The sequence below is a fragment of the Trichechus manatus genome, unplaced genomic scaffold (assembly GCF_000243295.1).
Source record: "Trichechus manatus latirostris isolate Lorelei unplaced genomic scaffold, TriManLat1.0 scaffold00039, whole genome shotgun sequence".
NCBI lineage: Eukaryota > Metazoa > Chordata > Mammalia > Sirenia > Trichechidae > Trichechus > Trichechus manatus.
This window is the reverse complement of record NW_004443975.1, coordinates 10,850,481-10,876,459: the sequence shown is the minus strand read 5'-3', so window position 1 is coordinate 10,876,459 and position 25,979 is coordinate 10,850,481. Positions and strand designations below refer to the sequence as shown.

Here is a 25,979-nt window from a genome sequence, read left to right as displayed (position 1 = left end):
TCTTCCCTTTGCATATAAAATTAATGATTAGTTTTTCCATCTCTTTAAAGAATGCTGTTGGTATTTGGATCGGGATTGCACTGTATTTGTAGATTGCTTTGGGTAGAAGTGACATTTTCACAATGTTGAGTCTACCTATCCACAAGCATGCTATGTTTTTCCATTTATGTAGCTCTCTTTTGATTTCTTGCTGTCGTGTTTTGTAGTTTCCTTTATATAGGTCTTTTACATCCCTGGTTAGATTTATTCCTAAGTATTTTATTTTTTTAGGGGCTATTATAAATGATATTGTTTTCCTTATTTCCTTTTCGTTGTTCTCTTTTTTGGTGTATCAGAATCCAACTGATTTTTGTACGTTTATCTTATATCCTGCTACTCTGCTGAATCTTCCTGTTAGTTCCAGTAGTTTTCTCATGTAGTTTTTTTGAAGTATAGTATCATATCATCCGCAGAGACAGTTTTACTTCTTCATTACCAATTTGGATGCCCTTTATTTTTTTTTTCTTGCCTTATTGCTCTAACTAGGACTTCCAGCACAATGTTAAAGAGAAGTGGTGATAAAGGGCATCCCTTGTCTCGTAGGCTGTAAATCTTTATGAAAGCAGACTGCCACATCTTTCTTCCACGGAGAGCTGGTGGGTTCAAACTGCCAACCTTTCAGTTAGCAGCCAAGCACTTAACCACTGCACCACCAGGGCTCCTAGGTCTTGCCTTAGGAGCTGCTTTTTTCTCCATTTGTACAGTCCTACTGAGTATTCTGTGTCTCCTTCAGCTGCTTCTTTGTTATGGCCATTGCATGGATGCAAGGAATGAGAAATAGGGTGGGAGGAGTTGGTGAAAAAGAAAGGATAAGTCCCTTTTTTTTTTTTTCCTGTAGACATAGTTATCAATTTTATCCATTCTGAAATAATCCCCCTTTGAAGGAAGCATAGCTGCCCTTATACTTTCTGTGTTACAATAGTATCTTTCCAAGCTGCAGTCACTCCTTGAGATGTTTTAATGTATAACATATCATATCTTCAATCTTGTAACATTGGAACATTAGAATGTATGTTACAAAATTGAAAACCTATCTTAATGATGATTGGAATTACAAAAAAGCATAAATCTTTTACATTTTCTTTTAGTGTAGGATAATTAAACAGTTGTACTCTGGTAACAGCTAGTTTTTAAATACATCTTAAAGCATGAGTTCTTAATCTGGGGGAATGGTCTGTGAATTTGCTGTAAGAGGTCTGTGAACATGAAATTTTGTGTGAATTGTATTTTCTGGGAGAGTAATGATAGATATCATTATTCTCAGAAAGCTTGGTAATCTGAAAAATTAAAAACTGCTGTCTTAAAGTACAATAATTGATACCTATTTAAGAAAGATTTTGGAGAATTAAAATTTAAGGGTTGAAACAGCAATGCATTTTAAATCTATGTTTTTATTTCCTTTTAGAAAGCTGTATTTATTGCAACACTACACTTAGGCTTACAACATTGTCCAGCTCAAAAAGAGAAGATCATACAGTTTCATAATCAACTTCAGGTAAGTGTAGAATGGCACGTTAGCAACTCTTTGCTCTAGGTTTTAGTAGATATGAGCAAGAGGGAAACCAGTAATAATAATAAAGAGCTGTTAAGATGTTCTTCAGAGTAAAGTAGTTTATTATTTTCCTAGACTTTACTATTTGACCTTCATCTTAATCCTCAACAAATTGATCTTTTTCAGCTTCATACATACTTGTAAAAACCCTACAAATGTGGTCCAAAACACTGAATCCAATTGCTACTCTTTTTTTGAATTTTCTGTTCTCCGTGAATGAACCATCTATAAAAATGTTGCAATATGTATTTCCCTGATTACTACTAAGATTGTACATCTTTTCTTATGTTTATTAGCCATTTGAGTTTTCTGTGAATTGCCAGATTATGTACTGCACTGTTTTATCAATTGGTTTGTTTGTTTGTTTCTTAGTAAATGTGTAGATTTTTATTACGTATTTTCATATAGTAATTCTCTATTGACTGTATGCATTACTAATAAAGTCTGTAAGCCTTGGCTTTTAGAAATGTTCATGACATTCAGTTGTGCCGAACACATTTTTTAGTGCTGTAAAAATCTATCAATTATTTCCTAATGTTTGTTTTTGTGTCCTTTTTTTAAAATCTTCTCTACTCTATCTTCAAAAAGATATTTTCTATTAATTTTTTGTAAAAGTTTTATGTATTTGGATTTCCCATCTTTAAGTTGGCTGGAATTTATTTTTCTTTAGGGTTCAGGTTGTTGTTGTTATTAGGTGCCTTTGAGTCAGTTCTGACTCATAGCAACCTTATGTATAAAGAAAGAAACATTGCCCGGTCTTGCACCATCTCACAATCCTTGTTATACTTGAGCCCATTGTTGCAGCTACTGTGTCAGTCCATCTCATTGAGGGGCTTCCTCTTTTTCACTGATCTTTTACTCTACCAACCATGATATCCTTCTCCAGGGACTGATCCCTCCTGATCACATGTCCAAAGTATGTGAGACGTAGTCTCGCCATCCTTGCTTCTGAGGAGCATTCTAGCTGTACTTCCTCCAAGACATATTTATTCATTCTTCTGGCAGTCGATGGTATATTCACTATTCTTCACCAACACCATAATTCAAAGGCACCAATTCTTCTGTTTTCCTTATTCATTGCCCAACTTTCCCATGCATATGAGGCAATTAAAAATACCATGGCTTTGAGGCACACCTTAACCTTCAAAGTGATGTCTTTGCTCTTTTAACACCTTAAAGAGGTTTTTTGCAGCAGATTGCCTAATGCCATATGTTATTTGATTTCTTGACTACTGCTTCCATGGGCATTGATTGTGGATCCAAGTAAAATGAAATCTTTGATGTCAGTCTTTTCTCCATCTATCATGATGTTGCTTGTTGGTCTGGTTGTGAGGATTTTTGTTTTCTTTATGTTCAGGTGCAATCTGTACTTAAGGCTGAAGGCTGTAGTCTTTGATATTCATCAGTAAGTGCTTCAAGTCCTCTTCACTTTCAGCAAGCAAGGCTGTGACATCAGCATATCACAGGTTGTTGATGAGTCTTCCTCCAATCCTGATGCCCTGTTCTTCGTATAGTCCAGCTTCTCAGATTATTTGCTCAGCATACAGATTGAATAAATATGGTGAAAGGACACTACCCTGATGCATACCTTTCCTGACTTTAAACCACACAGTGTCCCCATGTTCTGTTCGAATGACTGCTTCTTGGTCTATGTACAGATTCCTCATAAGCACAATTAAGTGTTCTGAAATTCCCACTCTCCGTAATGTTATCCATAATTTGTTATGACCCACACGGTCGAATGCCTTTGCATAGCCATTAAAACAGAGATAAAAATCTTTCTGATATTCTCTGCTTTCAGTCAAGATCCATCAGACATCAACAATGGTATCCCTTGTTCCACATCCTCTTCTGAATCTGGCTTGAATTTTGAGCAGTTCCCTGATGATATGTTGCTGCAATTGTTATTGAATTACCTTCAGCAAAATTTTACATGCGTGTGATATTAGTGATATTTTCATTAATTTCCACATTCTGTTGGATCACCTTTCTTTGGAATGGGCACAAATATGGATCTCTTCCAGTCAGTTGGCCAAGCAGCTGTTTTCCAAATTTCTTGGCATAGACAACTGAGCATCGCCAGTGCTGCAGCTGTTTGTTTAAACATCTCTATTCTTTTATCTGATTTTTCCTCAGACGAGTTCATGTCAAGTGCTTTATCTTCAGTCTCACTAAATTCTGACTTCCATTGCCTCAGTTCTGCTTCTATGACTTTCTATTGAGTTGTCTAATTCTGAAATTTTATTGTTAATCTTTTGGATTTCAGGTTGCTGTCTCTCTGTGGATTCTTGTACCCTGTTAAATTTGTCATTATGCTCTTGTATAACCTTCTCAATTCCTCTTTTGCTTTGTCTGTGTGTTCCTTGGATTGTTCTATGTTTTGCCTGATCTCCTTCCAGATCTCTTGAAGAGCTCTGTATATTAATCTTTTGAATTCTACCTCCAGTAATTCCAAGAAGTTATCTTCCTCCAGAAGGTTTCTTGATCCTTTTTTTTGGATGCTTGGTGAAGCCATCATGATCTGCCTGTTTATGTGATTTGATATTGACTGTTGTCTCCAGACCATCAATAAGTTATATTTATTTATTTTTTGTTTGCTTATTCTTCCCTAGCTTCTTGTTTTGTTTTGTTTTGATATGCCCAAATAGTCTGGTTTTGTGAGCTAGTTTGATTATCAGTGCTTTTGAAGCTCTCACATCCTGTCACCAGGTGGTTAGAGCTGTTACTAGGTATGTGAGCCCAGGAGTCTGTTTACTTTTCTTGTATGGATTCAGCTCAAGTGTCCAGGTGGTCGGTCACCAAGTGTGTGGTGCAGGCTATCACCTACAGTCCTAGATGGGCAGGGGTGATTGGAGTAGGCACAGGTATCTAGCTGCAGTAGGGGGTCATGCGCTGAGCAGAGCAGGGGCTGATGGCTGCCCCTGAGTGTCTGGGAGAAAAGCAGGTCCCTGTTCCCTTGAGCACATAGGTGGGTGAGTTTTGCAGCTGGACTATGGATACCCAGTGCTGTTGGCTGTAAGCACTGGGAGGCACCACTTATTCTTGGGCCCCTGTCATGGGTGGTTAGGTGGAGTGCGTGGAGCCACCAGTCCTCAGGCCTCAGGACCCTGATGTGGGTAGATGAGGACCCTGCTTAATGGGCAGAGCATTGTCAAATGTCACAAATCTGCCACTCCACCTTATAGATGATACAGTTGAAAATAGGTTTCAGGTATATATCCTGTTATACTGTGGTAATGAGGCCTACGCTGTTGAAATGGGCCTACACAGGTCTATACAGGGGTAAAAGGCATTCAAAGTCTGTGGACCCCTTATGTCTGTGTTTAGGCAAAAGGGCTGTGCCGGCCCTGAGTTCCCAGCTTAGGGGAGCCGGCAGATTATTTTTTCCTATTTATTAATTTGTTCCCTCTCCAAAGCCAGGAGAATGGCTCAGGGCACGTGATGGGTCCTACTTACACCCCAAGGGATACAGCAATCACTGAAGCCAGCCCAGGACCCGGTTCAGAGTGTAAGCAGGCAGGTAAATGGAAGAGAGGTTCTTCCCAAAGGGGGTGTTTTTTGATCCACACAGTAGGTTAGATGCACGTGCTTATCTTCTGCCGACTGAGCATCACTTTTCACTGGTTCTGGAGCCTTGAGCTGACTCTCCGTCGCTCAGTCTCTCCTGATGTGGAAAATGTGTCCCAAGCGTCACTGCTTGCCTCACTGTGCAAGCCAGTTGATCCAGCCTGCTGGGTGCTGGTTCCTGCCGGATTCGGTCTAGCAACTCTTTGCTGCTTCTGAACTGCCTCTCCCTTCCCCTGCTGCTCAGTCCGATTCCTCAACTTTGCCTTTGATGTTCAGACCTCCTAGATTGTCATATATAATAGATTCACTTCTTTTTTTTGGGTCTTTGTTGTAAGAGGGACCACAGAAAGCATCTGACTACTCCACCATGATGGCTCCACCTCCTAACCATGTTATTTTCCAAAGTCCCCTACTCGCACCCAAACCTTTCATTCTGAAGGGTTAGACTTAAGAAGGACAAGGGCAGTTTTATAAAATTTACAGACACCTATTATGTTCCCACTTTGGCCTGTAGGAGCCACTGTAGAAAGACTCATCAGGCAATGTACTCCACCAAGTAGTCATTATCCTTTTGGTCTAACACCTTCTTAGTCCAACAAGAAAATTCAGGTGGTTGAACCAAAATTGTATTTGAATCCCCAAAGCTCCATTTTGGTTGGACTGCCACGTGGAATATGTATCAACCAGGCTGACCTGAAGTTGTCACTAGGGGAAAGAAAGAAATATCATATCTAGGAATGGTCAGGGCTGAATCCTGAATTTTCAGAACAGGTCTATATAATGCCTCATTCCATTCATCCTGATCATTACCCAGGAAGCAGGTGAAAGGAGATGATCTCTTTCTTGGGACACCCACATTCAATGACCAAACTTCCTTGGTGTAAGGTATGTGGACAATAAGGAGGTGAGGGAGGTGAGAGAGATAAGAGTCAGAGATCTTTTTTGAGTGAAGTTTTGAGGAAGCTGTCCCAATGCTCAGTAATACCAGATGCCTATGGATGGTAGGACATCATGCTTGGTAAAGTAGAGGGTCAACCAAAAAGAAGAAGACCTTCAATGAGATGGATTGACACAGTGACTGCAACAATGGACTCAAGCATAACAAGCATTGTGAGGATGGTGCAGGACCAGGCAGTGTTTCATTCTGTTGTACATAGGGTCACTATGAGTTGGAACCGACTTGACGGCACCTAACAACAACATGGATAGTAGGGAGTGTTGAAGGTCCATCAAACACCTTGACTATCCTCCCATTGTTGAGTGACTTTTATGATAATTATATGCACCATTTCCAGACTGCAAATGGTCCAGAAATCCAAACACATGACACAAATTATTTCAAGACACATAATGTGTGGCCAGAGTCAACTAATTGGACTGGAACAACAACCCCATAGCTTGAAATAGTGTCAACATCAGTAAGGCATCACTGTTAGCCCTAAGAGGGGATTAAAGATCTGATGTAGTCAACCTGCCAGGAGTGTGTGTAGGTCATGCCCTGTGCCATGTGGTTTCCCTCACCTTGTGACAACTGCATCAACTTTTTGGGCAGTAGTCACTGGCATCCAGTGGTAGCCTCTGCATCCGAAACATACAGTTTTTTTCTTTGTGCCCAATCTATGATATTAAACATGTTGCCATGTCCAGTATGATGTTGTATCCAGGCAGCATTCATGGCAACCTGAACAGTGTGAGCTCAATCAGCAGTTTGATTCTGGGTAGTCTTGTAAAAGAATGGGTCCTCTCCGCGGGCATCTACATGTGTGACCCAGATAGTTTGGTTAGCAGTCTCCATTTGTTTCCACAGTTAGCAGCCCCAAAGAGGAGTGTCTTTAATCTGCTAGTATGTAGTTTTCCAAGTGGCAGACCAAACAGCTAGGCTATTGGCAAAAGCTCAAGAGTCAGCGTGTTGTAAATACCACAGCCTCCACCAGACTTAATCCAGCACAACTAGATGATGCCTGGCTACCACAACCGACTGCTCTGAGAGGGATCTGAGGGTCCCAGACAGAGCGGAAGAAACATGCAGAACAAAATTCTAACTCACACAAAAAAGACCAGAGTTACTGGTCTGACAGAGACTGCAGAAACCCCGAGAGTATGACTGCCGGACACCCTTTTAACTCAGTACTGAAGTCACTCCTGAGGTTCACCCTTCAGCCAGAGATTAGACAGACCCATAAAACAAAATGAGACTAAATGGGCACACCAGCCCAGGGGCAAAAACTAGAAGGCAGGAGGGGACAGGAAAGCTGGTGATGGGGAATCCAAGGTTGAGAAGAGGAGAGTGTTGACATGTCGTGGGGTTGGCAACCAATATCACAAAACAATATGTGTATTAATTGTTTAGTGAGAAACTAATTTGCTCTGTAAAACTTCATCTAAAGTAGAATAATAAAAAAAATTTCACTTTTTACAAGTTTATAAGACTTAAACAGATGAGGAAATAAACAACTAGGATATAAAGAAAAAAAAAGAGAGAGAGTGTGTGTTCTCCACTGAGCAGGACAAGCAAGTCTGCCTTTGTTTCTTCATAGCTGGCTCTGAGGCTGAATAGCCGGAGCCATCTGGTTCCAGCTTAGCTAAACCATCAGTAAACCAGACTAGGCATTTAGGAAATCTTTGAGAATCAAGGGATTTACTGAGCCACTGACTTTGCTTCAAGAAATGCAATGGGGTATAAAGTTTCCCCCACAGGGATAGCTGTCACTCTTCCATGTAAAGCCAAGATGCCACCGTGGCCAGGCGGGCTGCACTCGTGAATATACAGTTTCCATTTGACAAGTAAGGCTTTTTGGGCCCTTCTCACCTTGTCAGTTATAGTCTGGGACTATCAAACCAGAGAATCACAAGGCCTCTATGAAGGGACTGAGATTGGAATGTAAGTGAAAAGGTATTTTAGCCTTATCCGTATTTGAATTTTAATGTATTTTTGTGATACTTGCATTATTAAAAAATAATAATTTCTTTAATGCTATTACAGTAGTCCAGAATATATAGTAAGGGCCCAAGATAAGGCAATTATGGTTGTGATGGAGAAAAGAAGATGGAATCAAGAAAAAGTTTTGTAATAGATGAGGGGATAGAAGTCATTAGAATCTAGATCATAGTTAAAGACATTCAGATTGATGAGGTTGGCTAGGGACAATGTATAGGAGAGGAATGGGATAAACTAGGGGAGACTAACATAGAAAGGAGAATCAGAGCTCAAGAGAGAAAAAAAACAGAGAAGGAAGAAATCCCAGATAAATCATATTACAGAAACCAGTAGTAGACAAGGGTATGAGAAGAAGTGGAAAGTGAGATAAACTATTAAATATCAAGAATTGAAAAGAATGTTTTGAATTCTAAAATTAAGAGATTTCTGGTGATTTTAACATTAGCCTATTCAATAAAGGCAGAAACCAGATAATAATGGATTGAACAATAATTTGAAAGAAGGGTAAGTGGATATAGTCAGAGATGTATTTATAAATTTTAAAAAATTTTATAGTGTATAACTGAATAAATCTGTAAATTTTGTTTTAGGCTTCTGTTGGTGTGATGTTATTGGGCCCAACAGGTGGAGGAAAGACAACAGTCAGAAGAATTTTAGAGAAAGCTTTAATATTTTTACCAGTCATAGATATCTTATATGAAGAAAGGCAATCTGTTTCAAAGGTAATGTTCCATTAAATAAAATGTGTCTCTTTTTTCAGATATTATTTTATATACTTCAGTAACATGAGTCTTGTTCATTATTTGTTAAATTTATTGCTAGGGTTTTGTAGCTATGAATCATTGTAGTGTATGGAAATTTCTTCCAATTAAATCTAGAGATGGTAATTACTAGTGTAAAATAAAACTATTAAATTATATGTTTATTTTTGCATCCAGCCACTTTACTAAATGAATTTGTAAGTTCTAATTGTATTTTAGGTAATAAATGAAAATAATTTTGTCCCTTTCCAATATTTATATCACTTATTGTTTTCTTGACTAACTCGCAAAGACAATGTTAACTATAATTCCATGTTACTTTCTTTATCTGCAATGCATTTAATATTTCTCCATTTAATGTGATGTTTGCTCTTGGTCTCTGATAAATTGTTCTTTATCATATTTTGGAAATTTTATTTTATTCCTCTAACTCTTTGGTTTTTGATTGTTAGAATTTATTAAATTTTTTCAGCATTTCTTTTTATCTTTTTATTGGTTAATGTAATAAGCTATGTTGACAAATTTACTAATGTTACATTGTGCTTGAATTCCTAGAATAACCCCTACTTAGTCATAATGCATTTTTTTTAATATAAAGTTTAGACTCCAATAAGTAGTATGTACTTCAGTTCTTTTATTCAAAGATTCATTGTTGGTAATTTATTCTGTAAGTTTTAGAAAATCAGGTTCTTGGTTATGTGAATTTTTTTTCAGTCAGTGTGCAATATCCTGCCTCAAAATCATTAACATGGAAATTCATAATCCTTTATCCTTCCCTCAGTCTTAACTCCCCTTCTCAAAAGATCTAAATTAGTTTTTAAGCAATCTCATTGTTGTAATTAATGAGAATTGAATTTTGCAACAATTATAATAGTAGTTTATATTTGTAGAGTATTAAATATGGGCCCAGAGCCCTGGTGGAGCAGTGGTTAAGAGCTCAGCTGCTAACCCAAAAGCGACAGTTCAAATCCACCAGCCTCTCCTTGAAAACCCTATGGGCAGTTCTACTCTGTCCTATAAGGTCACTATGAGTCAGAATTGACAGCAACGGGTTTGGTTTTTTGTTTTTTGGTAAATATGGTCCCAGTACTGCGCTAAACACTTTTACTTGAATTGCATCATTTACTTTCACAACAACCCAATGGGCAGAAATTTCTTTTTATTAAAAACAGTTTTTTAAATTACAAAAATAGTGTATACTGTTGTCCACCACCCATCTGTCAGTTTGTCATACTGTGATGGCTTATGTGTTGCTATGATGCTAAAATCTATACCACTAGTATTTCAAATAGCAGCAGAGTCAACTGTAGGAAAAATGATGAAGTATAAGAGCTGAACAGAAGATTTCAAAGGGCAGCTCGAAAAGACAAAAGTAGAGTATTATAATGAAATATGTAAAGACCTGAAGTTAGAAAACAAAAAGGGAAGAACATGATCAGCATTTCTCAAACTGAAAGAATTGAAGAGAAAATTCAAATCTCAAGTTGCAATATTTAAAGATTCTATGGGCAAAATATTGAATGTTGCAGGAAGCATCAAAAGAAGATGGAAAGAATATGCAGAATCACTGTATTAAAATGAATTGGTCAAGTTTCATCCATTTCAGGAGGTAGCGTGTGATCAAAAACCGCTGATACTAAAGGAAGAAGTTCAAGCCACACTGAAGGCACTGGCAAAAAACAAGGCTCCAGGAATTAACGGAATACCATTTGAGATGTTTCAACAAACAGATGCAACACCAGAAGCACTTACTCATCTATATAAAAAAATTCGGAAGACAGCTACCTGGCCAACTGACTGGAAGAGATCCATATTCATGCCCATTCCAAAGAAAGGCAATCAAACAGCATGTGGAAATTACCAAACAATATCATTAATAATCACATGCTAACAAAATTTTGCTGAGTTTGAATTTTGCTAATTCAGAAATGGCTGCAGCCATACAGAGAGAGAGAACTGCCAGAAGTTCAAGTCAGATTCAGAAAAGAACATGGATATCATTGCTGATTTCAGAAGGATTTTGGCTGAATATAGAGAATACCAGAAAGATGTTTACCTGTGTTTTATTGACTGTGCAAAGGCATTCGACTGTGTGGATCATAAAAAATTATGGATAGCATTGCAAAGAATGGGAATTATAGAACATTAAATTGTGCTCATGTGGAACCTATACCTGGATCAAGAGGCAGTCTTTTGAATAGAACAAGGGGATACTGAGGTTTAAAGTTGGAAAAGGTATGCAATAGGATTGAATCCTCTTACCTTATTATTCAACCTGTATGTTGAACAAATAGTCCAAGAAGCTGGACTATATGAATAAAAATGTGGCATCAGGATTGGAGGAAGACTCATTAACAACCTGCAAAATATGGATGACACATCCTTGATTGCTGAAAGTGAAGACGACTTGAAGCACTTACTGATGAAGGTCAATTCTACAACCTTGAATGTGGATTACACCTCAACATAAAGAAAATGAAAATCCTTACAACTGGACCTATAAACAACCTCATGATAAATGGAGAAAAAACATGAAGTTGTCAAAGATTTTATTCTACTTGGATGAACAATCAATACCATGGAAACAGCAGTCAAGAAATCAAACAACATATTGGTCAAATCTGCTGCAAAAGACCTCTTTAAAGTCTTAAAAAGCAGAGATGTCTCTTTGACGATTAAGGTGCACATGACCCAAGTCATGGTATTTTCAATCACCTCATATGTATATGAAAGCCAGACAGTGAAAAAGGAAAACTGAAGAAGAGTTGATGCATTTGAATTGTGGTTTGGGCGAAGAATGTTGAATATACCAGAGACTTCCAGAAGAATGAACAAATCCATCTTGGAGGAAGTACAACCAGAGTGCTCCTTAAAAGCGAGGATGGAGAGGCTTCATTTTGCTTACTTTGGACACTGTCATGGATTAAATTGTGTCTCCAAAAAATAATGTGCTGTAAATCCTAGCCTCTATGCCTGTAGTTATAATCCCATTTGGGAATGGTCTTTGTTATGTTAATAAGACAGAATTAGTGTAGGGTATATCTTGAGTCAGTCTCTTTTGAGATATAAAAGAGATTAAACAAGCAAGCAAGAGAAGCAGAGATGGAGGAAGAGAGTTGCCAAGCCACGTGACGATCTCCTAGGAGTAGAAGCTAAAAAGAAACAAGGACCTTCCTCCAGAGCCGACAGAGAGAAAAAGCCTTCCCCTAGAGTCAGCACCCTGAATTCAGACTTCTAGCCTCCTAAACTGTAAGAAAATAAATTTCTGTTTGTTAAGACCATCCAGTTATGTAGCAGCACTACATAACTAAGACAGAATTAGGTACCAGAACACTGGGGTGCTGTTCTAACAGATACCTAAAATGTGGAAGTGGTTTTGGAATTGGGTAATGGGTGGAGGGTGGAAGAGTTTTAAGATGCCTAATAGTAAAAGCCTAAATATCCTTTAAGAGACTGTGGGTGGAATTATGGATGTCAAAGGCAGTTCTGATGACAGCTCAGAAGGAAGTGAGGAGAGCTATAGCGAAAGTCTCTATCATCTTAGAGAATACATATGGCACCAGCAACAGAATTGTGCTAGAAATATGGTCATTAAATGTGCTGCTGGTAAGGCTATAAAAGAAAATGATGAACATGTGATTGGACAATGGAGGAAGGGTGATGCTTTTTATGCAGTGGCAAAGAACTTGTTTGAATTATGTTCAAATATTTGGTGAAAGGTAGAACTTGTAAGTGATGAACTTGGATATCTGGCTGATGAGATTTCCAAGTAAGATCTTAAAAAAAGGGTCACTTGGTTATACCTTGCCAGTTATAGTAAAATGTGAGAGGAAAGACATGGACTTAAAAATTAACTGGGCAAAATGAAAACAGAACTTAAAGATTTGGAAAATTCTCTTGTACAACCTAAGGACATGTATCCTAGAATGTTCACCAAGGACATGGCTACACAAGCTTTAGTTAAAGATATTAAGGCTGTGACTGATGATTTAACCAACTACCACAGCAGAACATCCATCAGCTTAGACTGAAGGGGACAGAGAAAGAACTAAAGGAAAGAATGCCAACTACCTTTCAGAATTCTGCAGGCAGGAAACAGGCCAAAGGAGCTACATCTGTTGTCCTCCAAGAAAAGAAAAAGACCATCCTTGGAGCAGCTCAGAGAACAGCAGAACTGTTGGAAGGAGCATGGGAAGCAGGGCCTTCTCAGTTTCAAAGGGTGGGGCCACAGTCTCCTGAATCTCAAACGGTGGGGCCACAGCTTCCTAGGTTTCAGAGTCATTTTTTTGTGAACTCAGTTCGTGAGTATGGGCTGCTGTTAAGGTGTGCCAGGGTGTTGGGACCACTGCACAAAGCTGAGGGGGTGGGGCTGCCATGCCCAAGGGGCAGAAGAATCAGGCCTACAGGGGCCAAGAGGGTGGGGTCGCTACTTAGGTGGACTAGGAGAATGGGGCCACCCAAAGCCAAGGAAGCAGAGTTGCTGTTCCAGTGGCCCTGGGAGGTGGAGCTGAAGTCCAGGGCTGAGGGGCCTCCATCCAGAATCCAGAGGGCATGGCCCACACCCAGACTCTGGAGGGCAGGCCCCTTGCCTATATAGTCTAAGAGAACAGAGGATTATTTTCAAGCCTTGAGAGCTAATGTAAGTTGTTCTGCTGAGTTTTGGACTTGCTTGGTGCCTGTTATCCCTTCTTTCCCTACAAATGTCTACCTTGTGCCTGTTCCACCATCTGGAAACAGATAATTTATAATCTAGATTGCACAGTTTCACAGATGAAGAGGAATTATGCCCCAGGATGCAATATGCCTAACATCTCATACATATTTGGTTTAGATGATTCAGAAGATGAGATTTTGAATTTGGAGATGATTTAAGACTTTTGGGATGATACAATGAGGTGAATGAGTTTTGTATATGGCAAGGATGTGAATTTTGGGAGAGCCAAAGAGTGGAATATCATGGATTGAATTGTGTCCTCCAAAAATATATGTTGTAAATCCTAGCCTCTGTGCCTATGGTTATAATCCCGTTTGAGAATGGGTTGTCTTTGTTATGTTAATGAGACAAGATTAGGGTAGGGTGTATCTTGAGCTGATATCTTTTGAGCTATAAACGAGATTAAACAAGCAGTGAGACAAGCAGAGACAGGGGAAGAGGGATGCCAAGCCTCATGAAGATGACCTGAAGCAGAAGCCAAAAAGACAAGAACCTTCCTTCAGAGCTAGCAGAGAGAAAAAGCCTTCCCCTACAGCCAGCACCCTGAATTCAGACTTCAAGCCTCCTAAACTGTGAGAAAACAAACTTCTGTTTGTTAAAGCCACCCATGTGTGGTATTTCTGTTATAGCAACACTAGATAACTAAGACAGACATGTCATTAGGGAAGACCAGTGGCTAGAAAAGGACATGTTTGGTAAAGTAGAGGGTCAACAAAAACAAGGGAAACCCTCCATGAGAGGGATTGACATGGTGGCTACAACAGTGGGCTCAAACATACCAAATATTTGTGAGGCTGGCACAGGATCAAGCAATGTATCATTCTGTTACATATGTAAGGTTGCCATGAGTCGGAGCCAACTTAGTGACAACTAACATCGACAACATATACAATTGTGAGAAACTTGGAAAAATACAACAAATATTAAGAAATAATAATTCCCTAGAGAGAATGACTGTAAACATTTTTCTGTATTTCCTTTGTTTTGTCTACACTAAATTTGTTTTTAAATAATTGAGATAGTTAACTGAAAGTGTTGCCGTCAAGCTGACTCTAACTCATGGTGACCCCATGTGTGTCAGAGTAGAACTATGCTCTCTAAAGTTTTCAGTGGCTGATTTTTCTGAAGTAGATCGCCAGACCTTTCTTCTCAGGTGACTGTGGGTGGACTTGAACCTCCAATCTTTTGGTTGGCAGCAAAGCATGTTAACCATTTGTACTACCCAGGGATTTCAATTGCGATAGTATTGTGTATAAATTATCTGGATTTTTTTATCTTGGTTTTTTCACCTAAAATTATATGCTTAGAATTAACCCCATGTCATTAAAAACTTCTCGCAAATATTTGAATGACTGTATTCTGTAAAGTTTACTTAATGATTCTCTCATGTTTAACATTTTTGTTTTTAACTTTTGTTGTTATTTTTAACATAACATAATTAGGATGGTGCTAAGACCTCAGATAATAGAATTATTTTCTACATCCTCCTTAGTTTGTGACATTTTCTTCCTATTGGTCTGTTCAAGACCTTCACTCTACTGTAATTTACTTTACCTACAGTCCACTGTACTTACTGAGCTTTACTATACTTCACTTCACTTCCTAATGTTCACTTCTTTTCCCTCTTTATCATATGAACCCTGTGGTGAAATGAGTTCCTCTATGTGGCCTTTTGGCTTGGTTCTTTGGAAAAGCAGCTTGAGAGATTTTCCCCCTAAGCCCTGAAGAGTTACCTTTGCCCTGGTTTTCTACCCCAGAGTGTTTATTACTTTTGTCCAGGTTGATTGACATTTCCTGGGTAAGCTGTAAACAACTTAGTTTGATCCTTTTTGTCTGATCCTGGGCTGCAGCCTGCCCTGTGTTTGGTATGCACTTTGCAGGAATTGGTCAATATACTATGCAAATGAAGTGACTATAGGCTATGCAAATGAAGTTACTATAGCCTACTATGCAACGAAGAGTCTGAGGTCTACTGAGAAGGGATAGGTCATTTTGTGGCCCTGGTGGGAGGGCCATGCCTTGAAATTGATGAGGAGTTTGTGTATATATGCGGCCAATGCCATAGAGGTTATTTAGACAGAAAGAAGCAGGAAGAGAAGGAAGAAATAAGAGAGAAGAGCAGAGACAGAGAGGAGGCAAGGAACCTCCTAAAAGAGCTGTAACATGGGTCAAGGTTTGTAACACTGAAGTTAGTTAGAGTCCCAGAAGGGGCCCAGCAGCAGAGCCTGTGCTGACAGGTCCAGAAGAGGCCTTGCAGCAGAAAGCCAAGAGGAGCCTGTCCCCGCAGTGTCGAGAGGAGGCCTGCACGACTGAAAGGAGCTGAGAGGGCTGTCCTGCACTGAAGAAGGGAGACTTTGCCTACATGCTTCCTGATTCTGATCCCAAGTTGTAGCCTGTTGATCCTGATCCCAAATTGTAGCCTGTTAATTCCTTAATAAACCACTTAACTGTAAGTATGGTCTGTGAGTTCTGTGTGACTATGCAACAGAGTATCAAACCCAGAAGAGAAGTAGAGAGTGCTGTGGTAGGGCCAGCTCCTGTCAGAACTGGCAAAAAGGTTGGAGGGTAGAGGTATGTCTGACCTTCAGAACTGGCAAAAAGGTTGAAGGGTAGAGGTATGTCTGACCTCCACCTCATGGGAAGCAACTTTGGGCTGATCCTGGTCATAACCTTTCTGCCCCCACCCAAAGTTAGACAGGTTCTACCGCTACCACTGCCACCATTTTACAAACCATCTTCAGTGTTTTTAGTATATGCTCTCAGATATGTGTGTCTCCTTAAAAAAATATACCCAGGAGTGGGATTGCTTGGTGACAGAGTACTGCCAAGACACTGTCCAGAATAGCTATACTAGTTTATGATTCCACAAGCAGTTTTTTCTACATTTATCTTTTACATTTAGGACTCTAAGTTAAATATAAATATTATATTCATTATATATAATAATTATAATTATTACATTTTAATTATATATAACATAATTATGTATGTTAACTACAGTTTTATTTTTGTCAACATAATGAACCATTTTGCCAATACGTTAGTTCCCACTGACTAGTGATGTCACCTCTGTCACATACCACGTTCACAGATATACTTGGATTTGTTTCTGGGCTCTCTATTCTGTTTTTTTCCTGTTCTTGTGCCAGTACCACACTCTTTATTACTATGGCTTTATATTGTGTGTTCATACCTGATAGATCAAGCATCTCCTTTGTAATAGTAATGATGCTAGTGCATCTACTATAAAGTAAGATCCAAAATAATAGATGCTTACACAAGGTGGAAGTTTATTTCTCTGTCACATGAAAGTCTTGGGAGTTGTATCAGACTATTATGACAATTCCACAACTGGCATAGAATTCTAGGCTCAATTCAACATGTTTCCTTTCTCTCCTGGTATCTTGGCTTCTCAGTACCTGTTTTCCTTGGTACTTCTCCAATGCCTTCAAATGGACTTTTATTTTTATTTGAACCAGCTTTTCTAGTTGTTTGCAACAGGATTATTCTGCTACCTTCTTTTCCACATTCCAACCTGTAGGAAGGGGGCAAAGTGAAAGAAGAGGCCTCATTATTTTATGGGCACAGTTTGGAAGTTGCACACATCAATTCCACTCACATCTTGCTGGCCAGAGCATAGTCACATGGCTACACCTAGCTGTAATGGAGGCTGGGAAATGTTGTTATTTGACACCTGGTATCTGGCAAAAACGTTATCACTGTAAAAGAAGGGAAGAATGTGAGTTTGCTTGTTTTTAAAACTGTGTTAGTATTTCATGGGTGGTCATTCTATATAAATTTTAAAATCAGTTTGTTAACTTCCTTTCAAAATCCTATCCATAATTTTAATCAGAACTGCACTGAATTCATAAATTCAGAGAGAATTGACATGGTTAGAATTGTAAGTTGCTCCATTTATAAATGTGATATAACTCTCCATTTAGTAATAATATTAGTTATAGTAACATAGGAGCTCTGGTGGCACAGTGGTTAAGAGCTCGGCTGCTAACCAAAAGGTCAGCAGTTCGAATCTACCAGCTGCTTCTTGGAAACCCTATGGGGCAGTTCTATTCTGTCCTATGGGGCCACTATGAGTCGGAATTGACTCAATGGCAACAGGTAGAGTAACATAATAATAACAGAAATTCTTGTTGGGCAATTACAGTGTACCAAGATGTATTCTAAGTGCTTTATATATAGTAGTTTGTTTAATCCTCTTACACCTTGTTGTTCTGTGCCATCTAGCAGATTCCGATTCGTAGTGACTCTGTATGACGGAGTAGAACTGCCCCATAGAGATTCCTAGGCTGTAATCTTTACAGGAGCAGGTCGCCAGATCTTTTCTCCTGTGGAGCCACTGATGGGTTCGAACCGCATACACCTAGTCATGTCCAAATCTTAGGCACTTTTTGGAAGCTAAAAGTAGCCACCAAAGAAGTCTTTGGTGGGTGAGTGTTGGCTTCTTTCCAAACAACCTCTCAGGCTATGAGGTTATAATGAAACAAGTCTCAGAACAAATTTTGCCTCACATACAAAAATTTATTAACCAAACATTTATCAGCAAGAAAGCACAAGTTCATTCATCCAAGTATGTAAGTTCAGGGATTCTGTTGTCTTTAGAGTTGGCAGAATAGAACTGCCCCATAGAGTTTCCAAGGAGAGGCTGGTAGATTTGAACTGTCAGCATTTTGGTTAGCAGCCAAATGCTTAACCACTGCACCACGAGGACTCCATATATTGCATACCTATGAATTCTACCTTTGAAAACACCTTTATGACATTCATCCTGCTTGTCAGTATACTATTATCTTCTCCAATGAAAGCCCATTTCTGACATTCACTTCGCCATTTAGCAAAATATTTAGTTTTTGTTTTAACAGCTTTATTGAGGTATAATATATATACCGTGAAATCACTGCTTTAAGTGTACAATTCAGTGCTTTTTAGTGAATTTACAAAGTTGTTCAACCATCACTACAATCTAATTTTAGAGCAATTTCCATTACCGCAAAAGAAACCTTGTGCCCATTTGCAGTCACTCTCTGTTCCCAGCCCCAGCCAACCACTAATCTACCGTCTGTCTATATAGACTTGCCTTTTCTGGACATGTCATATAAATGGACTTATACAATATGTGGCCTTCCGTGCCTGCTTCTTTCACTTAGTATAATGTTTTTGAGGTGTGTCCATGTTATAGCATTTATCAGTATTTCATACCTTTTTTATTACTGAATAGTATTCCATTAAATACAACATTTTGTTTATCCATTTAACAAGCGATGGTTATTGAGTTTCTACTTTTTGGCAATTATGAATAATGCTGCTATGAACGTTAACGTGTCTTTGTGTTGACATGTTTTTATTTCTCTTATGTAGGAGAGCAGTATTACTGGGACAGATGGTGAATTTATATTTAACATTTTAAAAACTGATAAGCCACTCCGAAGTGGCTCCACCATTTTACATTTCCACCAGCAACATTAGAGGGGTCCAGTTTTTCTACAAACTTAACAATATTTGTTATTGTCAATCTTTGTTATTATAATCATGAGTGATATCTCATCATGGTTTTAATTTGCATTTCCCTAATAACTAATGATGTTGAGTATCTTTTCATATGATTGTTGGCCATTCATAAGTCTTTGATGAAATGTCTTTTTAAATATTTTGCCCATTTTTAAATTGGTTTTTGTTTTGTTTTGTTTTTTGTTATTGAGTTATAGGGGTCTTTGTGTGTTCTGGATACAAGTCCTTTATCAGATATGTAGTTTGCAAGTATTTTATTCCATTCTTTGGGCTATCTTTTCATGTTTTAGTGGTATCTTTTGAGACATGACAGTTTTTAATTTTGATGAAATCCAATTTATCAATTTTTTATGACTTTTATTTTTTGTGGCCTATCTAAGAAATCTTTCATGAACCCTAGGTCACAAGATTTACTTCTTTGTTTTCTTCTAAGAGTTTTATAGTTTTAGGTCTTACGTTTAGGTCTATGATCCATTTTGAGTTAATTTTTATGTATGGTGTAGGGTTAAGTGTCTATATTCATCTTTTTGAAAGTGCACATCTAATTGCATCATTTGTTGAGAAAGACTGTCTTAACTGAATTGCCTTGGCACCTTTGTTGAAAATTAATTGACTCTAAATGTAAAGGTTTCTTTCTGGGCTCTCAGTTATGTTTCATTGATCTCTGTATCTATCTTTATGCTAGTGCCACACTGTTTTTGCCAGTACCAAAACTATAGTTTTATAGTAATTTTTGAAACTGGGATAAGTTCTCCATCATTGAATTTTTTTCCAAGATATTTTTAGTATTGTGCATCCTTTGCACTTCCATTTCTGCAAAAAAATAAAAGCTAGATGGGGATTTTGATAGAAATTATGTTGAATCTGTACATATAAATTTGGTGAGTGTTGGGTCTTCCATTTTTTGAGCATAGATATTTCTCCATTTGTTTATTCTTTAATTTCTTTCAGCATTAAGACTGTTTTCTTTTGTTAAATTTATTCCTAAGTATTTTATTCCTTTTGATGAGCATAAAGACAGTTGTACTTCTTCCTTTCCACTCTGGATGCTTTTTATATCTTTTTTTATGCCTAATTGTCCTGGCGAGAACCTCCAGTGCAATGTCAAATGGAAATGGTGAGAGTGGACATCTTTGCCTTGTTTCTGATCTTAGAAGGAAAGCAACCAGTCTTTTCCCTAAATATGGTATCAGCTGCAGGTTCTTCCTAAGCGCCCATTGTCAAGTTGAGGAAGTTCTCTTACTATTCTGAGTTTGTTGAGATTGTTTATGATTAATGGGTAGTGGGTTTTGAAATACATTGTGAGCTTGCTTATCATGAACGGGTGGTGGATTTTGCCGAATGATCTTTTAGCATCTTTTGAGATAATCTTGTGATTTTTGTCCTTCTATTACTGTGATGTATTGCATTAATTGATATCAGGTGTTAAACAACCTTGCACTCCTTGGAGAAACCCACTTGGCCATGACATATAATCTTTTTTATGTGTTTCTGGATTTGGTTTGCTAATATTTTATTGAGGATTTTATATCTATATTAATATTGGTCTGTGCTTTTCTTTTCTTGTACTGTTTTTGTCTGGCTGTGGTATCAGGGTAATGCTGACCTCATAGATGAGATAGGAAATGTTCCTTATTTGGAAAGAGTTTGTCAAATATTGATATTATTTATTCTTTAAATACTGTTGGTCATAGTATTGCCTTATAATCCTTTTAATTTCTGTAAGGTCAGTAGCAGTACCCTTTCTTTATTTTTTGTTCAACCGAGCTAAAGTTTTCCCAATTTTGTTGATTTCTTGGCTTCATTTATTTTCTCTACTGTTTTTCTGCTTTCTATTTAGTTTATTTCCATTCTATATTATTTTTTCTTCTGTGTTCTTTGCATTTAGTTTGCTCTTCTTTTCCTGGTTTCTTAAGATGAAAGCTTCGGTTATTGATTTGAGATCATTCTACTTCTATAAGATGTTGCTTCATGTCATAAATTTTGGTATGCTGTGCTTTTGTTTTTATTCAGCTCAAAATATTTTCAGTTCCTCTTGTGATTTCTTCTATGACCCATAAAATGTGTGTTGTTTAATTTCCCTAATGGTGGATTTCCCAAATTTTTTTCTGTTTCTTATTTCTATTTTAATCTCATCACAGTTGGAGAACATACTTAGATTTTGATTTTTTTCATTTATTGAGTCTTGTTTTATGGCCTAGCATCAATCCTGAAGGATGTTCCATGTGCACTTGAAAACAATGTGTATTCTGCTGTTGTTAGGTGACGTGTTCTATAGATATTAGTTAGTCCTATTAGTTTGAAATGTTGTTCAAATATTCTATGCCACTTCTGATTTTCTGTCTAGCTCTACACATTATAAGAGTGGGATACTGAAGTTTCCGACTATTATTGTTGAACGGTATATTCCTCTGTAGCAGTCTGGTTCCAGTCTGGAGATAAAAACTATTTTGTAGTTTAAATGGGGAAAGATTAATATAAAGGGTTATTAACTATCATAAAAGAGTAACTATAAGACATTATGAAACTCTATATCTACCCTAGGGCTTGGGACGGATTCATCTCAGCAGATAGGGAACTAGTTTTCTATTGCTGCTGTAACAAATTACCACAAAGTTAGTGGCTTAAAACTGTAGAAACTCATTATCTTTCAGTTGTAGAGATCAGAAGTCCAAAGTGGGTCTCACAGGGCTAAAATTAAGGTATCAACAGGCTAAGCTCCTTCTGTAGGCTTTAGGGGAGAATCTGTTTCCTTACCTTTTCCAACTTCTAGAGGCCACCTGCATTCTTGGTTTGTGGCCCCCATCCTCCATCTTCAGAACCAGCAAAACACCAGGCCAAGTCCTTCTCATGCTGGCACATCTGTGGTTTTCCTCCTCTGCCTCCCTTTTCCACTTTTTAGGATCCTTGCCATTACATTGGGCCCACCTGGTTAATCCAAGGCACTCTCTCCATCTCAAGTGCTTGATTTAATCACATCTGCAAAATCCCTCTTGCCATGTAAGCTAACATATTCACAGGTTACAGGGATTAAGACATGTGTGGGCATCTTTGGGGGCCATTTTTCTGCCTACCACCAAAAGCAAGCACTTCACTGATTTAAGCAAACTGGAGCTGGCCTGGACCATGTTCTGTGCCTGCAGCCAGAGCAAGCTTCACTGGATATTCTCACACTTGCACTGCCCAGCCCATGCAGGAAATACCAGAAAACCTTTTCCTGCTGCAGTGTCCCTCCAGCACCCTCTACTGAGAAAGTTAATCATCATGCTCATTTTAAAGGAGAAATGCTTAACGGATTTCCATTGTTTATCAAGGAGCATATTTTGAAGGGTACATTTGAAGTGAGAGCCAATAAATTATTGATTTTTTTCCTCCAATTCTTACAGTTTTGCTTCGTTTATTTTCGGCTTCTGTTGTGAAGTGCATTTTAAGTTATAATTATTATGCTTTCCTGATGAAATAATCCCTTTTATCATTATAAATTGTTCCTTTCCAACTGCTTTGCCTGGTATTAGTATTTCCACTCCAGCTTTCCTATCATTACTGTTGGCAGAGTATATCTTTTTCCGTTCTTTTACTTTCAACCAGTTTGTATCTTTGAATCTAAAGTGTGTCTCTTGTAAACAGTATATAGTTGGATTTTTTTAAATATACAGTCTGATAATAATCTGCCTTTTTTGGGAATGTTTAGCCCATTTATATTTAATGTTAATAATGATATGGCTAGATTTACATCTGCCATTTTGTTATTTGGTTTCTATATATCCAGTCTTTTTTTGTTCTTCTGTTTTTCTTTTACTATCTTTTTTATATTAAACAGCTATTTTGTAGTATACCACATTAATTCCTATGTAAAGTTTAAAGTATTTTTTAAGTTATTTTCTTAGTGTTTCTTATTGTCCTAGAGATTATACAATGCACCTTAACATTTCACAATCTACTTTAAATTAGTAAATTAATACTAATTTAATTAATACTAATTTAATTCCAGTGAAATACAGCAACTTTGCTTTATTGGCATTCCATTCACTTCCCCTCCTTTTTTCTATTACTGTCATGTATATAACTTCTGTAACAATAGTATAAAGTTATAATTATTTCTTTATGCAAACTTATGTCTTTTAAATAAGCTAAGGGAAGAAGAAAAAATATATTTGTATAGAGTACTGATAGTAACCTACACACTTACCATTTCTGGTACTCTTCATTTATTCCTGATGATTTGAGTTACTGTGTAGTGTCATTTACTTGCTCCAGTATAACTTTATTTATCAGCATACATATTACATCACATATGTTGTAAGCCCAGCAATACAAAGAAAACATATACGTGTATACACCAGCACTGGTAATTGCTTCATAATTACCTTTAATGGTACTCTGTTTTCTCTGTGTGATTTGAATTATTGTCTAATGTCACTTCTTTCAGCCTGAATATCTTTACTGTTTCTTGTAAAGCTCATTGCTCAATTTTCATATTTCTGTGTCTGGAAATATCTGGGAATGCTTTATTTCACATTCATTTTTTAAGAAATGGTTGGCTGAATATAAGATTCTTGGCTGACGGGTCCCTGCCCCCCAGCACTTTGAATATGTCATCCCACTGTCTTCTGGCTTCCATTGTTTCTGATGAAAAGTCAGCTGTTAATCTTCTTGTGGTTCCCTTGTGTGTGATAAGTCGTTTTTTTCTTGCTGCTTTCAAGATTTACTTTCTCTGTCTTTGTATTTCAGCTGTTTGACTATGCTGTATCTAGGCTTGATTTTTTATTTTTATCATACTTAGAGTTTATTGAGCTGCTTATATGGATAGGTTAATGTTTTTGAACAAATTTGGGATGGCTTAGGCCATTATTCCATCAAAATTTTTTATGTCTATTTTTATCTTTTCCCTCTTATGGGACTACCATTACATGTATGTTAATATGTTTAATAATGTGTTACAGATCTCTGAGGCTCTGTTCATTTTTTTATTCCTTTTCTTTTTGTTCTTCAGATTGGGTAATTCCTATAAATCTATATTCATGTTCACTGATTCTTCTTCCTGCTTGGAAGAAAGTGAACTTTTTATTTCAGTTATTGTAGTTTTCAACTCCAGAATTTCCATTTTTAAAATAATTCCTTTTTATTGATACATTTTGTATTTGATGAATCCTTGCCATCATACTTTTATTTCATGATTTAAACACAATTCCCTTCAGTTTTTTGGACATATTTATAATAGAAGTCTTTGTCTTCTAAGTCCAAACATCTTGGTCCCCTAAAAGACAGTTTCTATTGACTGCTGTTTTTTTCTATGTATAGTTTGCACTTTCCTGTTTCTTTGCATGTCTCATAATTTTTTGTTGAATACTTTTGCATCTTAGATAATATAGCAGCTCTGGTTTCTAACACACTCCCTATCTTGACCTTGATGTTATTGCTAGTTTTGTTTATTTGTTTAGTGAATTTCTCAGATTACTTCTGTGGAGTCTATTTCCCCCACAGTGTGCAGTCACTGATGTCACTAATAATTGTTTTTGTTTTTTATTATTCTTAAGCCTGGGTCTCTAAGGGTCAAGCCTGTGTCAGTGTAGCTTAGTGGTTAGCCAATGATTGGTCAGAGATTGTGGTTAAATATCTTGAGCCAGTAAAGCTTCCATTCTTTTTTATTGAATCTGGTGTGGGTTGGAGAATGCTTTCAAAACTCAGGGAGTTTACAATTCTCTGCTTTTAGGAAGGGACTGGTAGCTCTCAAAGGCCTTCTATAGTTTCTCCTAAGTGGTGCAGTCTTGCATGTACCACCAGGGATAAATGGTGATCTTACAAGGACCTTCTTTAGCTATCTCCTTCCCCATATCTCCCTGTTCAACTTTTGTATCATCTGTCGTCTTATTGCTTGCCCCAATTAGTATTGCTGTGATGTTAGCTTTCTGTGATTGTTTGAAACTGAGATCTCTATTGTTTTTGAGAACACTCCTGGGCATAGATTTTTCTATGTTCTGCTGCATATAAAGTCAGCTACCTCTAGCAGAACAATAGAGCTGCTAGTCCTCACTGCCTGACCCACACACAAGGAGTAATACTTCTACACTTGGGAGCTGGGGTAGTGGGTCCTGAGTCAGCACTTGGCTAAAATCGCACATACTTCCACCGTTTTTACAAAGATTCAGTAGATTTTTTGAAGAAATGCTTCTCAATTTGGTGTATGCCCTTTGGTCAGTTTCCATAAACTTAATTTTTTAAACTATTTTTTCCAATATTTTCATTGAGAGTTTGATAGAACCAATCTTGAATATTTCTAAATTTCACTGTAATAATTCTTCTAGGTGTAGGTTTTCTCTGCATTTATTATACTTGACACTCTGAATTCTTTGAATTGAACTCTGTAGAACTATGAAGATTATTTCATTTATTAATTAGTAACTATACATTCCATATTTTTCAGAAGTATCTCAGTTCCAAATAGCCTAATAAACCACACATAAAAGGCATTATTTGCATTGAATGAATTAGAAGCTTTTAAATTGAGATAGAGGGAGAAACAATGAGAAAAAAAAACTAGGTTTTTTTCTTTTGGAATTTTTTACAGTTTATGTTTATTTTAGTGTTTCTTTTTTGCAAAGTATATATTTCCATCATACAAATAAATAGATGCATGTTTATATAGGTAAAAGATGTTGAAAAAGAACGTCTCACTTACCTATAGAAAATCTCAGTAAACACAGTGTATGTCTTCCAGATACTTAAATACAGACAGACACGCATACTATTTTCCTCAAAAAATGTTATCATACCTCTAATGGAGAGGAAGGCAAGGCGATACCAAGTAATAAAAGACTGCTTCAAACTTAGAAAGATAGGGGTAAATTTCATGATAACCACAAAGAAAGTTAACAAACATAC

General features: G+C 37.4%; 1 protein-coding gene across 1 annotated transcript in view; it reads left to right on the top strand.

Annotated features, from left to right (window-relative positions):
- The window catches only part of DNAH14 (dynein axonemal heavy chain 14), a gene marked incomplete at its 5' end in the record, with an annotated part of 387,403 nt that overhangs the window by 156,568 nt on the left and 204,856 nt on the right, over window positions 1-25,979 (top strand). The window contains 2 exon segments of the mRNA XM_023730866.1: window positions 1,445-1,534; window positions 8,687-8,818. Of these exon segments, the coding sequence (XP_023586634.1) occupies window positions 1,445-1,534; window positions 8,687-8,818 (222 nt within the window).